This window comes from Lissotriton vulgaris, chromosome 9, assembly GCF_964263255.1.
Source record: "Lissotriton vulgaris chromosome 9, aLisVul1.2, whole genome shotgun sequence".
NCBI lineage: Eukaryota > Metazoa > Chordata > Amphibia > Caudata > Salamandridae > Lissotriton > Lissotriton vulgaris.
In genome coordinates, this window is record NC_141697.1 from 1,213,334,251 (window position 1) to 1,213,350,953 (window position 16,703).

Sequence of the window (16,703 nt, forward strand, 5' to 3'; positions counted from 1 at the left end):
AAATTAAACTATATATTTATTTAAACAATATAATTATTTACAATTAAATTACTTCCAAAACTATTCCTCTATAAACACACAACCCACTACAGAAATTAAATTAATTAAATTAACATATTTATTAATTAATCATTTAAATGTATTTACCAATTATATTGTAATTAATTACCAATTAATAATTAATTCCCTTTTAATTCTACATAAATATCAATAAATTAAATAACATATTAAATTACTTCCCACCCTAATCCCCTATAAACCCACAACCCGCTACAGAAAATAAAAGACTAAAAATAAAATATATATCAATTAATCAATTAAAATTAATTACCAATTATATTTTAATTAATTACCAATTAAATTACTTCCCACCCTAATCCCCTATAAACCCACAACCCGCTACAGAAAATAAAAGACTAAAAATAAAATATATATCAATTAATCAATTAAAATTAATTACCAATTATATTTTAATTAATTACCAATTAATAATTAATTAGCAATTATTTTTAAATAAATACCAATTATTTAAATAACATATTTAAGTAATTATATTATATTTAAATTACTTCCCACCCTATTCCCCTATAAACCCACAACCCGCTACAGAATTATATTACACAAAAATTAAACATTAATATTAACTTACCTTAAAATCGATTTTTTTGTTGTCTATATTCTGTCTAGTCGATATTATGTCCATTCTATATTTTTGAATCGATATTATTGCTATTCTAGTCGATATTACATTTTTCTAGTCGATATTTTTGTAGACTATATTATGTCTAGTCGATATTATGTCTAGTCGAAATAAAAACTCGATATTATGTCTAGTCGAAATAAAAAACTCGATATTATGACTACTTACCCTCATCTGCATGCAACTGGTCTATAACTTCATCCACATGTAATCTATAGGTTTAACCTATATCTAATGAACACTTTACCTATATTAAAATTTGTATCTAATTCACATGTCGTCCACATCCAATCCAGTTCTAATCGATATCTAATCTGCATTTAATCCAGACCTCATCCATTTATAATTGATTTATAAACAATGTCTATTTTGCATCCAATCCACTTCTAATTTACATCTAATCCACACCTCATCCACATATAATAATTGTCTATTCTGCATCCAGTTAAATTCTAATTAACATCTAATCCACACCTCATCCACATATAATCATTGTCTATTCTGCATCCAGTTAAATTCTAATAAACATCTAATCCACACCTCATCCACATCTAACATGCTTCCAACATTCATTTAATCTGAATCTAATCCACACCTCATCCACATATAATTGATTTATAACCAGTGTTTATGCTGCATCCAATCCACTTCTAATGTACATCTAAGCCACACCTCATCCACATATAATAATTGTCTATTCTGCATCCAGTTAAATTCTAATTAACATCTAATCCACACCTCATCCACATATAATCATTGTCTATTCTGCATCCAGTTAAATTCTAATAAACATCTAATCCACACCTCATCCACATCTAACATGCTTCCAACATTCATTTAATCTGAATCTAATCCACACCTCATCCACATATAATTGATTTATAACCAGTGTTTATGCTGCATCCAATCCACTTCTAATGTACATCTAAGCCACACCTCATTCACCCTTTCCACATATAATCAATTTATAATCTGCGTCTATTCTCCGCCCAATCCACTTCTAATTTACATCTAACCCACACCTCCTTCACATCCACATCTCACATACTTCCAATATTCTTCTAATTTGTTCTTAATCCACATCTAAGGCACGTCTAATTTACATTTACCTTTCAAATCAGTTTATTTTTATTTGCAACAGTTAATTAAACCCATAGCAAAGGAATAAATAACAATAAATAGCTCAGTGAATTTATATAAAATACTCTCAGTTCGTGTGGTGAACTACATTAGAGCAGGAGCCAAGAACGTAATCACGACGTTCTGCACTTAATGACCAAGACCTTGTTCGAATTTGGTGAGTAATTTAATGAATCAACTGTTTAATATAGGGTCATCGGGATTTAAGCAGGCAATAATGGCCTGCCTACAAATTCGAACCCCTTTGGAATTGAATGCTTTTCTCAGTAAGTCTCACCCAGCTTTCTTTAAGTTTGGGCAGATGCCAACCAGATGGAGTAGGTCTTCTCTGGTTGAACCACCAAAACGACAAGCAGTGCCCTCATCCGCTTGCCATAGTGGTGTCTCTGCCAAAGATGGAAAAGCGTTGTGTCGACGAGTAAAGACAGAGTATGTAGAAGTATGTAGTATGTAGAACTAAGGTATGAAGCCGGTTTAAGCTGCTAGTACCTATTGGACAGAATCGGTGCACGTTATCTTTAACTTGCATAAAATCTGCATCTAACCCTCATCTCACCACATCTAATCCATGTCTAATGCCACTTCTAATCCAGACCAAATCCACCGGTGTGAAATACTGAGGCAATGTTATCCGGAAAGAATATAGGAGACTATAAATTTGGAACTGTATTTGCTACTTCTGTGATTACCGGACTCCATAGTCCACTATGATTGTAGTCCATTTTGTATCGACCTTTCGCTCATAGGAGACAATGAAGTGAGTAGTTATGCCCACTAGCTGATGCCACTGTGTAAAATCACCTAATGAGAGCCACATACTCCATGTCACTACCAGTCGTGAAATATAAAGTTATCGCCTACAAAGGTCTTTATTTGACAGTTGCTGCCGCCTGCCTCTTTAACTTCATAGTGAATGCAAACCTTCCCATTGTAATTAGGCAGTGCCAACACAACTTTTCTCCCTGCTTTTCATTCTTTTCGCCTCCCACATTCTAAGTCTCCACCAGCCATTTTCAACGTCTCCACCCTACCTCCATGACACAAAAGCATCCTTTTAAGACCAACACTTCTATCCTAAACATTGTTATTGAATAGAGCTATACTCCATTGCCCATGTCGCTACTAACTGTGTAAGATTCTTTGGCACAGTGAGAGAAGCCATGTTGTGAGTGTGTTGCAGACATATTAAATAAGTGAGTATAATAAAACTTAAATATTAGTGTGTGCCATAAAGTTCTGCTTCTTTGTTAACTATCTCCTACTATCATATTTGGGCCCAAAGATGGGCGGTCATTGCTTACTGCCTTCGGTTTCCAGGACCCCTCCGGTGCTCGTGCACACCCTCCGAGACACCAGCGGCAAGAGCGTCCCCAGGATCTTGAAGTCGGTGACGTAAAAGAAGTAGTCGTCGGATGGGGTGGATGCCACCCTAATGAGCTCTGGACTGTCAGCGTTCTTGATCCCTGTGAAGGTGAGAGAGGAGAAATAAGGCACTGTGAGTCCCACTGAACCAACAGTAGCTGAAAATATATATAATAATTATATTTTGACTGCAGCCAAACACCACTCAGGTCCACCTAGTTTGCCCCTTGTCACCCAGTTCTTTAAACTCACACCTGACACAGACTCAGTTGTTCTCAGTTCCATTGTGCGCATCACCAAATTTTCATGATCAATTTGCTATTTTTATCCCTGGTTCTTGTGAAGAGTATTCTTGTGAATTGAATTTATGATGGAGGTTAAGCATTTAATTAATACCTTTGCAAATCACATCATTTCTAGAGTCTGGACTTTGCATGGGCCTGCTAGAAAGTTGTACAAAACACAAGTAACATACCTTTGGTAACATTTGTAGGAGAACTCGTAACCATCAGAAAGAACGTTACCGAAGGTAACATGTTCTTCTAATGGTTTCACTCACTCCATGTATTCTGTAAACAAACCCTCACAAAGTAGTATTCAGCAGGTTGGTCAAGGGTCCCCAGCCCAAAGCATAAAAGAATGATGGACCGCTCTACCAAATATAGAATGTTCACACTCGTCAGAAGAAATGTAGTAATGCTTAGCAATGAATGGGCTGAGGACCATGTCGCTGCACTGGAACTGGCGTGGATTGGGACACTCCTCAAAAAAGCATAAGTAACTGCAGCAGTGCCCAATGTGGAATGAACTCTGAAGCCGCGAGGCACTGCTTTGCAGCCAGTTCCTAAGATCGAGCAACTGCTAGTGAGATCCACAGAGGCATGGTCTGCTTTCTGATTGCTTTACTCATCTCTGTGCACCAAGAAAGAATATCAATAGATATTCACCTGTCCTAAAAACCCCCAGTCCATTTAATGTCAAAAGCCCCATGAAGATTCAGATGGTGTAATTGTTTTTCCTCATTCAAATAATGAGGCGATGGAAAGAAAGAAGATAAAAGTATCACTTAGGGCATATAAAAGCAGATGCTACATTAGGCAAGTATGAAGACTTGGCCCTTCAGAGAAAATATTGAAATTGAGGGCTGCTCTAGGACATCAAATCCTCCCTGAGTGAAAGACTTCTCTGAGCATCCTGCATAAACTGTAGCCGATCAGGACACCAAGGTCTGCTGAAGCAATCTGCAGTCACCAAGTTGACATTTGATTTGTGAAATCTGATTTTTTGATGTACTGATTGAATCAATGGTATAGGTGGCATGAAGTCTGTATGTCCAATACATCCACTAGGGACCCCTAACCCAAACCATGTCTTGAGCAAATGAGAAGGCATGCCCTGTAGGACACCTCTGCAAAGTGCTCCCCAGCCACTCCCTCAGCCCACCCCCCACAGGAGGAATATGTGTTCTACCACCTCTTCATCAAGCTTCCTCTACTCTAAATAAGAATCTGCACCTGCTTGCCCTGGACATGAGGAAGGAATACTTTGAGAGCCATATGCATCCCCTTCCTGCCCAACTAGTCTATATATAGGCTGGTGTCCCTTCAAGACCACATGGTGCTGAAATTCAGATCGCCCAAGTGAGCAGGGCACGCCACCACAGCAGGGAAGTGGCAGTCACCAGCATCAGATCGGGTCAAGCTGGATGAAACACCTGCCCCTTCAAAGGGATGCCTCAGATTGCCCGCCAATACAAGCATATCTTTAAGATTTCTGCAAAACTGGTGTTACCGACTGTGCAGTGTCCATGTGTGTGAACATGAAGAAATATACAAGAAGCCATCACACTCACTACCCTGAGTATTAGTGTAGCCACTTGATTCTCAAAAAAAAGAAAATTGAGGCATTATCCACTTAATGAGACTTAGGTTATCAGAAGAAGCAAAAGCTTCTATTTGATGAATATCCGGCACGTATAGTAAGTAGATCGACTGAGTTCTGAGTTGGTACCAATTGAGATCACCACACTTAATTGAGAACATCAAATCATGCAAAGTTGTAATGTCTAAATATCTTACTCGCTTGAGGAGAAAGCGTTTTCAGGGAGCTAATCAAGTAAATGCTGATACACATAGATTGCCTGCCTGTGAAGTTAAGCTGCAACGACAGCTAACTCTGTTGTGAGTACACTTGGAGCTGTTGTGAGGCCGCATGGAAGGACCTTCCATTGCGAACGTAGGGCTCCAACAATAATTCATTAATACTGCCTGTACTGAGGACATACAGCAGTATGAAAGTAAGTCTCCTGCAAATCCAGAGACACAATTCAGTTTTGCGAATACAAGTCAGCAAAAACATGAAAGAGGGCCTCATTTTTAACTTTTTCTATAGAAACATCTCTAGGAATCGGAAATCCGAAATTCGCCAGAGACCTACTTCTTTTTGGGAACAGAAAATACCTGGAGTATCCTCCCTGTCCGCCAAAGCCGCCTACTTTTCTTGTATTGGCGATGGAATTTTCTGGTAGGTCAGGCTAAACCTAGAGCTCTTTATGTGGCCTTACTCTGTTTAATCCTTGTTGGAATTATTAGCTCTCTCACCAAACCACCTGAATCCATGCAGACGGATATCGAGATGGGGGGCCTGGTCATCTGCTGAGAAACCACTCATCCTCTTCCATGAATGTCGTCTGATAACTGTATCCATACAAATTAGCATAGCAGGCTTAGCATCTATCCCTCTCCGATACAAACCAGAAAATGATGTCTTCATATCATCTGGAAGGCGGCTGCTAACTCCAGATGCCATCTCTACAATCCATGCAAATAATATGCTAGCAAGCGTGCTGCATTATTAGCCTTAGGTGCCACAATACAGAAGCGAGCATTGCCCTGGCCCGCTGATCCAGTCATGCGGAATCCATCTGGTGGTATCAGTGGACTGGCAGCTCTGTCTACTGCAGCTCGGTGGTATTTGCGGACTGGCAGCTCTCCCTACTTCAGCTCAGCATATCTGCACCAACCTCTCTGGAGTAGGAAGGGAGCTGATATATGGGGGATCCAAAGGAGATGGCGTGTACTTCCCCAAAACGGTCCATGACATCAGATGTGTAGAAAGAGAGTTTTCCTATACTGGAACACCTGATCCATCAGCTCTCCATTCAATTAAACCAAAGCTTCAATGACTTGTTTTCAAGACAAAATCTCTGTAAATAAGGAAGTTTTTGCCTCAGTCATATGGACCAGAATAGAAAAGGGTCTGTAGCTTTGTGGATAACTTTAGAAAACGTACCACGATCCACTGTGGAAAGCCGATCTTCCACTTTCAAGACTTCTAGGAAAGCATTGGATTCACTCAAGTGCTGCAGATCCAGTAATAACAGAGAGTTCATATCAAAGGAAGGAGAAGCAGATTCTTTCCTTCCCACTCATCATCCTATGTGCGAGTAACTGCAGGAGGCATTGGGACAGAGGCGGAATCTGAACAAAATAGCTCCTTCGTACCTTGAAAGCATACACTCCAGTAACATGGTGAAAGTCAGGAAATCCAGTGAGTTGAAAAAAGGAGACGTGGACTTTTAGCGGTCTACAAAATGCATACAGTCTTAAATGATTTTAATGGAGTTGATGGTGGCACCTCCAACAATGTCATAACAATCAGCCGCTTTGTCATCTTAAAGAGGGCAGAAGTGTTGAGAGCCGTGGTCGAAGAATCTTGCAAGGAAGCGAGCGACATTAAGAGCAGTTTATTGATGGATCCAAAATTGACTTAGAAACCGCAATGACCGAAGCTGGTAACGTGCCTTGGATACGACCAGAGTTGAAGTCGCTGTGGTCTTACTAGCCATTACCGTGCCTCCAACGATAGCATGCATCGCTTCCGTGATTGCCTCACTATCACGTATTTGAAAGGAAGGTTATTGGCGTAGTGGGTGTGCTCAAAAATAAGTTATTTCAGTTGTTGGAACACTTTTGTTTCTTACCATGTCTCAAAGGATAATTGTAAAGCTCTTTCTAATGTTTTGAGTCTGTTAAGCCAGAGACCTCCATGAAAATTTGGTTTGAGACTTGCTTCGTAACCTGTATTGATATCTAAGCTTCAATGGGGACATCAACCACACTTTGAAAGAAGCCATCTTTAATGTAGCCTGCCTGTCTCTTCCTTTAGGGTTAATCGGAAGGCAAAGACCAATTGATCTTGCTTTGTATTGAGGACAAAAGAAATACAAACACTCCTGGTGCAGTTCTGACATCTGTCAGGGGCAAATATAGAGCAGGGTTTAAAACCTGATGATTTCAAAGGCAACATCTTCTCAAAATAAAAAAATAACCAGCAAAGCATTGAAAACATTGGGTTCAAAATACACCAATGGCTCTGGATCTCGCTCGTGTGGGGATGTGGATAAAAAGAACTGACTTCAGAAAAACGTCTGTGCCTCTCATGGTTTGTGCAGGTCGCCGCCTTTGTTAGCGTGCATTTTAAAAATTCACCGTTGTTTTTTAGTTAGCTTTATATCACAAACAAAGCTAAATAAACAACAATGGTGCCTTTTTAAAATGCAAGCTAACAAAAATCTCACTTTCAATAAAAACAATTGGAAACGTATGCTCAGCTGCAATATTTCTCTTTATAATTGTATTAAGGGTGCAGTACCTTTTGTGGCTAATAAAGGTCCCTTTACAACTCCAAATGGACACCTAGTAATAGCCTGAGCTACTTCACCCTTTTCTTGCTTCGCAGAATTTCTTCCATTACTTATGCTACTGCTGGGATATTTTTTGACAAAAAAAAGTTCACATATTTTGTACTTCACAAAATTGCAAAATTTGTGAACTTAGTACTTTGCGTGTGACACAGATTTATGTAACACTATTCTTGGAAAACAATTTCCCCATAAAGAATATCTTTTGAGGGAGAATTTTCAAACTAAATGTTCATTTACAATGTGTTGTTTTTTCTCCAACAAAACCTAATATCATCTCTCTTCCTACTTTGTCCTCTTTGACCGTAGGGTGAAAGGGCAGTGCTGTTGTCACCAAAGGGAATCTCTGGGACAGTAGCTGCTACCCATGGACACCTCTAGTAAATGCCCTGGCGTGCTACCTCACCATCCGTCTCTGCGTTTCCCACTGGTGCTGCCACATCTATGAAGGGATTGCTCCTCTTATTAGGTGTTTTCAACCTCTGATGGTGCCTTTTGTCTACTTCTGGCTCTGTTTTTCTCAGTGGAGTTCAGAGTCCTTCTACTGCTGTGATTCATTGTATATCTGTTACGCTGAACTTCTTTCCCCTTTACTATTCCCGCCAACTCTCTGCCCATCTCTCCTACTCTCCCTTGATCAGCATCATTAATAATGAACCAAGATGCCGGACTGCAGTTGGACCATATACGCCAAATAATAACTCCAGTAAGGCACAGCTTTGCCAAATGTGTATGCACATACATAGTCTTGCAGAGTTCCCTATTATTGGCCTACTCACGACTAGCAGAGTTCACTATTATTGGCCTACCCACGACTAGCAGAGTTCACTATTATTGGCCCACCCATGACTAGCAGAGTTCACTATTATTGGCCCACCCACGACTAGCAGAGTTCACTATTATTGGCCCACCCACGACTAGCAGAGTTAACTATTATTGGCCTACCCACGACTAGCAGAGTTCACTATTATTGGCCCACCCACGACTAGCAGAGTTCACTATTTTTGGCCCACCAACGACTAGCAGAGTTCACTATTATTGGCCTACCCACGACTAGCAGAGTTCACTATTATTGGCCCACCCACGACTAGCAGAGTTAACTATTATTGGCCCACCCATGACTAGCAGAGTTCACTATTATTGGCCCACCAACGACTAGCAGAGTTAACTATTATTGGCCCACCACCGACTAGCAGAGTTCACTATTATTGGCCCACCCACGACTAGCAGAGTTCACTATTATTGGCCCACCCACGACTAGCAGAGTTAACTATTATTGGCCCACCCATGACTAGCAGAGTTCACTATTATTGGCCCACCCACGACTAGCAGAGTTCACTATTATTGGCTTTCCCATGACAGGCAGAGTTCACTATTATTGGCCTACCCATGACTAGCAGAGTTCACTATTATTGGCCTACCCACGACTAGCAGAGTTCACTATTATTGGCCTACCCACGACTAACAGAGTTCACTATTATTGGCTTACCCATGACAGGCAGAGTTCACTATTATTGGCCTACCCATGACTAGCAGAGTACCCTCCCAGGAGATTATGAAGTTCCCTATATTTGGTCTACCAATAGATTGTGGGGGTTTCTATTATTGTTCTGTTGATAGCTTGAGGAGTTCTCCTTTATTGCCCTATCCATAGTTGTAGAGTTCTGTATTATTGGCCTAACCGTAGTTGTGGAGTTCCCTATTATTGCCCTACCCATAGTCGTGGAGTTCCCTATGACTAGCCTACCCGTAGTTGTGGAGTTCGGTATAATTGGCACACCCGTAGTAGTGGAGTTACCTATTATTAGCCTACCCATAGTTGTGGTGTTCCGTATTATTGGATATTCCATAGTTGTAGAGTTCCGAATTATTAGCCTAACCGTAGTTGAGGAGATCCATATTATTGGCCTACTCGTAGTTGAGAAGTTGCCTAATATTGCCCTACCCCTAGTTGTGGAGTTCCCTATTATTGGCATACCTGCAGTTGTGGAGTTCCGCATTATTGGCATACCTATAGCTGTGGAGTTCTGCATTATTGGCCTACGTTAGTTGTGGAGTTCCCTATTATTGGTCTACTCATAACTGGAGTTCTCGATCATTGGACTACCCTTAGCTTCCAGAGTTCCATATGTTTGGCCTGCCTGTAGCTGCAGAGTTCCCTATTATTGGCCTACCCAACGCTTGTGGGCATTCCTGCTTTCTCTGCACCTATGAACATGCTGCAGATTTAGTTGGCACCAGTAACTTGGCAGCAGTTGCTGTCTGATTGCATTCCATTCTTCACATTTGCTTTTGTGGGCTATTGAAAAAGTACAGAATCAAACAATGAATATTGTTATACATCTTTTATTATTTTTCACACACTGTGTTAGTGGCTGTTAATTGCCCCACACTGCTGGGCTTCTTGTCAAACAGGCTGAAAGATGTTCTCTGTGCGCTGAGGTTCCCATAGAAATATACTGCCTTCAGGGGCATTAGCAATTCTGCATTGACAGGTAAATTCTTGCTCCATTTAGCATAGGTCCTAAAGGAATCTAATAATTGTTTACAATAATTGTTATTATTGTAAGATCAATTATAATTTGAAATGGAAACTTTGCTATAGGTTTTGACTGCATTTGTAAGGCGACCATCAGCTCAGCTACCCTCTAACCAATGGCGGCTCGGATGACACTTCCTGAGGGTGAGGTAATGTTGCACCGGTATGGGCAGCACCTGATGGTGGCTCCACCTTACTGCAAACAACTCGGGGAGACACCATTTTAAGCTGAAAATATCTGCACCTTTCCTGGCGGCAACGCGCTCTCACGGCCATCTTGAAGAAGTGAATGCAATAATATATATGTAGTGGGGCCACAGAAAGAATGTTCATACTCTAGAAAGCTGTCATGCTTGGCAAATTGAATATTGTTTCCATACCACAAACCACAACATACGTACAGTAAGGTATCAACCCATCCCCTGAAGAGTGACATCATGACGCCTCGCCGCAGGTGTCCGGGGAGGGGGAAGCAACCATATTAAAATGTTGGTTCCCTGCCAGACAGGCAGATGGAACCTGTTGTGTTGGGACTACACAGGAAATACACAGTGATAGAAAGATTACAAAATATGGTATTTTTATTAAAATATTGAAATCACGCCTCAGTTCAAGCCAGATGTGTTTAGGTGACTCTGTGACCTCCATTCCTTCTACACACACCCTGATGGACAGCAGGCTAACCCTCGAGACATTACATATGAATCTAGACCAAATGAATGAAGAGTCCCAGAATCATATATATGGATGTGGTCACTCTCAGCGGGAACCCTCTCTGCACCCGGTGAAGGTATCCGGACTCATCTATGACTGGGCAGGGAGATAGACTGGGAAAAAGTGTCCTAAAGCATTGTTTTCAAAAATGTTCACACATTTTCAGTGGGTTTTGAGAAATATCTCATGAGCTTTTTGAGGTGGGTTTGGTGAAAGTTTAGACATTTCCACCCATTCTGCACTGCTGTGCTTGTGTTACCCACATGAGGAGGTGTAGAACAGGGAAATTAGGGGTGGAGGGTGAAATTAAAACTTTGCTAGTAAAGTTGGGCAGTTTCAATCTTCACAAAGATAGGAAATGTTCCTGATTTTCATCAGAGGTGAAGTGTCACTTCACCCAACCAATCCCTGCAACCAGATGTCCCAGCTAAGTGGACAGGACCTAGGCTGCAAGGCAATGTTTACTTTGCCATCACTTCTCTTAACCCTAAATTGTACTAGAGGGAAGGCAGCGGCACCACTCACCAGCCGCGTGATCACTTTCCAAAGGTGGATAGCCAAGCCCTGGGACTATATGCAGCAGGGAATGCAACATGCACAGCTGCTTGGGCAAAGGGTCTTCGGCACGGGAGCATCTACACTATGCATGGATCTCCCTTTTCACTCCCTTTTTTAAAACTTCACCGTGCTGATGGTGTAGGGCAGCTAGAGGACAGCTTTATCATGGGCTGCTAAGACTGAATCAGTGTGGCAACTTGACATGAATTCCACATATTTGGTGTAGAGTGGACTACTACAATCAACTGGTTTTGAAGCTATAAAGAATATCTTCTAAATGAGCAAAGGCCAGTAGGGAAGTATCTTGAATCATTGTCAATAGGTCAAACAAAAATGTTTGGAAAGTTCTGGAAGACATTTATTAATTTGTGGTACTCATGGTCTGAAGAGATGTGTGGATCACATCAAGGATGTGGCCAGTGGGTCTCTTGGCTGCACCAGATGATACTTCAATATAAATGGAGTGAATGCAGCATGCGAGGCTGGAAAAAGGGGGTTACACTGCCCTGAAACACCTGTCCTCTGGTGTGTAGCCGCTTGATCACCACACACCATGGAAATCAAGAGTTTTGATTTAAGAAGTATTTTTATTTATTAGGATTTTTCATTTCTTGAGTCTTATGCTACTATGAAATTTTGTGGTGCATCTTGTGTACATGATGTGGTAGCACAGTACTGGGAATGTTTGTGACTTCCAAAAAGTTGTACATTTACATCTGTTCCTAGGAGTACATGTGCAAATATATATTTGTTAATCGGGCGCATATTGACATTGACAATCCATTTTCGCACAAATGTGCAGGTGTAAACAATGACTATGTAAGAAGTGACAGGCAGCAGGCTGATCAGCAGGGCCACTTCTTCCTCTTCTGTTGTCCATCTTAAGTGTCTGTGTACAGATGGTCCTGATGATGTATGGACACAGTGGAAGGAGCGATGTGGGAGACCATGGGAAGTATTCCTCCTCCCAGTGCTTTCTGCCAGTAGTGCAGGACAGCCCCCCCCCCCCCAGGTATGACAGACACTTACCCACTGCAAATACTTTGATTCCTTGGCTCTTGAGCCTCTGCGCTGCCTGGTCCACGTCGTCCTGCGACTTCCCGTCTGTTATCAAAATAGCGATCTAGGAAGGTGCAAGCGAGATAGCGTCAGAGGACAGGTCAACTGGTAAAGACATCCTTCCAGGTCCCCACTGTGTTGACATGGACATCGTTATTGAGCGACACAGAGAAAGAGTGATGTGGACTCTACATACATCCAGCTAGAACCTGTGATTCAATACACCTTTCAGTGTCATCATGGCTGACAAGCCTCAAAACACAAGACGGGAGCAATGCATCTGCAGTGTTCAATCAAGCCATCGTTAGTCGTGCCAAATATGGCAATTAATCACACCACATCCTTGAGGGATATTGTCAATAAGCCACTGAAACATGGTATCGTACCAATATTTAATTTCTGATAATTCCCTGGTTAGTGATATAGTTTCAGCAAGAACATAGGGGAAGTGAAAGTGAATAAACATTGCATAGGGCCATCTGTATGCAGTGACATTACAGGAAGTGACATCACACAACCTATGGACGTTGAGGATGTGTCACTCCATATTATGTTCCAGCTTATCGGCTATGGCTCCTCCCAAATGTTCGGAGCCAGGAGTACATATTTTGATTGGGCAGAAGTTGTGTACTTCCACAAAAAAAGTGCTTATAGGCCACACAGCTGTGATCATTTTTTTCTTTATCCCCCTGCCTGAGCTTTAACATTTAGGGACACACATATCACATTGTAAAGCTATTAAAGTGTCTTAAATAACTAGAAATGTTAGGGTGTTTTCTTTGGCAGCAGCACAGATGGGGTTTGGGCAGTCATTAACATGGATGTTTAGGTCTCGCTTCAAAGTTCAACTGTTAACTGACCTTTTAAACATAACCAAAATTACAGTTCTTTGCTTCCTCACAAATACATATCCATTCCCATGTTATATAATTGTAGTGCTTCACCTTACCATACAATATTCCTTTCAAGCCAGACATATTGGCATTGCCAGTGCTTGTTTTAAACATGAGGCTGCTTCATATTATTAAACAGTGATTAAATACAGAACCAAACACCCAGGTTAAGGCAGAATACCTTTTAAGAGATCATTAAATAGTCTGACTGGTTAAATAGGAGGGACCCTGGCCCTGTCCAGGGGTCTCTGCAGCAGACAAATTTAGCCCGAGCACTATGCACAATGTTCAGAGAGAGGCATGGGACATTACTGACCTGCAAAGAGAGCAGGGGGGACAGAGGCAGAGTACAGAACACTGGCATAAATGTATGATAGACAGAAGGTTGTAATACTTGCCGTTGTCATAATCTCTTGATACAATAGACCAGGCAAGTGCCAGTTGCTACGCTTTTTGCCACCCTATGGTGGGCTACTACCCTTACTCCTGGTTCTCCTGTATTGTGTGTTGTAGTCAGGGGCTACTCAGGTAAGAGATACATTTTTCCCTTCTCCATCTAACTGTACTCAGCTCCCAAGCATCGCCCAGCACACCTACACCAACATTCTATGCATCATCACACTCAGCATTCCATGCAACATCATATTCTCACAGCATCCACTCAACATTCTATGCATCATCACATTCTCACAGCATCATCAAATGCATTATCACAGCATCCACACTCAGCATGCCATGAATCATCATAGTGTCACTGTAAGAACTGGGGTCACCAGTTCCATGGGGGTAGCCTGGCACGAGAAGGTAGGCACCCGCAAGCTCAGGTGTTAAGTGACTACACAGCACACGCATCCACTGAGACAATAAATGCACACGCAATGACTGAGAGCACACCAGTATGCTGGATTCAAATCAATAAGGTATTTTAGTAAGATTAGCATCAGGGTTATCAAGAATTCACAGGTGTATTACTTATTAGCTTCTCTTAAAAACCACATGGGTTTCCTCACTCAGCAATAAATACTAAAATGAATAACTGTAGGCGTTTCACCCAACTTCTCACCAAGCAAGGGTGAACATTCCCTTAGACCCCTTTAGCAGGAATAACCAAGCTGTTAGCCAGAACTGAACAGTTCAGTTAGCAATAAGATACATTTCAACAGTACATTTCATTAAGGGAGTAAAGGGGCATTTCATCATCAATGCAGCACATCTAGAATGAAAACCATTAGGGCAATTCCAGAATCACTACAACATTAACTCTTTATGCATTTCATTAGAAGGGTAAACGCTGCCTTACTCAGCAGTAACATTTCCTAGCTGCAGGAATAAACCGTGCCTTGAAAGAGGGTAAAACATTTCATTTAAGTATGGGCGGAAAATCCGTTTCGCTCGCGGATTTTGCGGATTTTCGGTAAATTCGCAATCCGCGAGATTCGCGAATCTCCCGCAAAATCCGCAAATCCGCGAGCAGCGGATTTTATAGCTTGCTCGCACTGTTCGCGTGAGTTCGCGGCTTCCCAGTACAACTTCGCGCCCCGCGAATAAGCGCTAAATTGCAGAAATACAATCTTAGCAAAACTGAAACTACTTACCAGGTTCAAAAGTTCAGGCTCATCATTAGTAGCCATTTCCTGTAGAGCTTCCTGAGGGGCCCCTCCAGAGTTCAGTTGCCTACTTGCAACTATTATGTGACCCTGCTCTGAACCTCAGAATAGTTACACATATGCCACAAAGGTCCTGAATTACAGCTAAGGGAGACAAGCAGGAGCCAGGCTGGAAGTTCAAATCCATTAAGCAGCCCCTAATTCATTATTGTCAGTTGGGGCAGGGCAGGTGTTGTAACTAATTTTGCAACAATGAAAGCACTTAGCAAGTGCAAAAGATCACTAATCAGGAAGCACTAAGGAAGCAGGTGCCAGCTAAAAAAATATTCTGTGACACATTAATCAGCCCCAAATTAATTCAGGTCACTTGAGGCAGGGAAGGTGTGCTTTGCTTTGCCACAATAATGTACACTGACTGGACAACCAGAGGGTGCTGTGATGAAACAGAGGGTGGCATGGGTGGGCCAGAGGGTGGCATGAGTAGTCAGAGAGTGGCAGTGGTGACAGAGAGTGGCAGTGATGAAGAAGAGTGTCCCAAACAGGCTGGACACGTAGAAACAACAAGTTCGCAAAACTTGCGACCCGACAGGTAAGTTCGCGTTTGCGAAATTGTACAAAACCCTCGCGAACTGGCAGAAACCCGCGCGAACACAAAAAAAAAATCCGCAAATTTGCGAGAATTCGCGGATTTTGCGGATTGCGAGTTCGCAAATCCGCAAAATTCGCGAACGCGAGATTCGCAAAATTCGCCCATGCTTAATTTCATTACGGTAGAACATTTCATTAGTCACAGTAACCACTTCCTGTTATTAACCACTGTAGCCCCCTGCGTCTAGAGGTTACTCAACATTTCCTCAGGGAGACAAACAGTGAAATGAAATGAAAATGATTTTTGTATAGCGCACATAGCTGCCCTGAGGCGTCCAAGCGCTGAGATTGCAGCTGAGAATTTGGTTAATGAGAAGATATATCAAGCCCGACTACTGTTTATTAAACAGGAACGTTTTCAGCTGCTTACGGAATGAAGTGAGATCGGGGTTGGACCTTAGATGTTGGGGAAGAGCATTCCACATCTAGGCCACATTATAGGAGAAGGAGCGGCCTCCCGCTCTTGTTCTCTTTATTTTGGGAACTGTAGCCAGAGTGGCAAGGGTTGAGCGCAACTGTCTAGCAGGGTGGTAGGGAGTGATAAGGGATAGATTGATTGCTGGGCCCATGGACCAGATTGTCTGGTGAGCAATACAAAGGGATTTGAAGCTGACTCTCTCCCTAACGGGGAGCCAGTGTAGCCTTATTAGCCCAGACTTCACAGATGATCTACGAGGGATTTGCTGAAGCGTCCGGGCAGCACAGTTTTGTATTATTTGTAATTTGCGCAGAGTGAAGTCAGGGGCTCCCAGATACAGGGCATTCCCGAAATCCAGACGGG

General features: G+C 41.9%; 1 protein-coding gene across 1 annotated transcript in view; it reads right to left on the reverse strand.

Moving 5' to 3' along the window:
• Nucleotides 1–16,703, reverse strand: part of LOC147693061 (collagen alpha-1(VII) chain-like) — a 398,052-nt gene that overhangs the window by 253,854 nt on the left and 127,495 nt on the right. Inside the window, exons 5-6 of the mRNA XM_086939575.1 lie at nt 12,745–12,838; nt 3,142–3,303 (exon numbers count right to left, since the gene is read on the reverse strand). Coding sequence (XP_086795701.1) covers nt 3,142–3,303; nt 12,745–12,838 — 256 coding nt within the window. The remainder of the gene's footprint in view (nt 1–3,141; nt 3,304–12,744; nt 12,839–16,703) is intronic.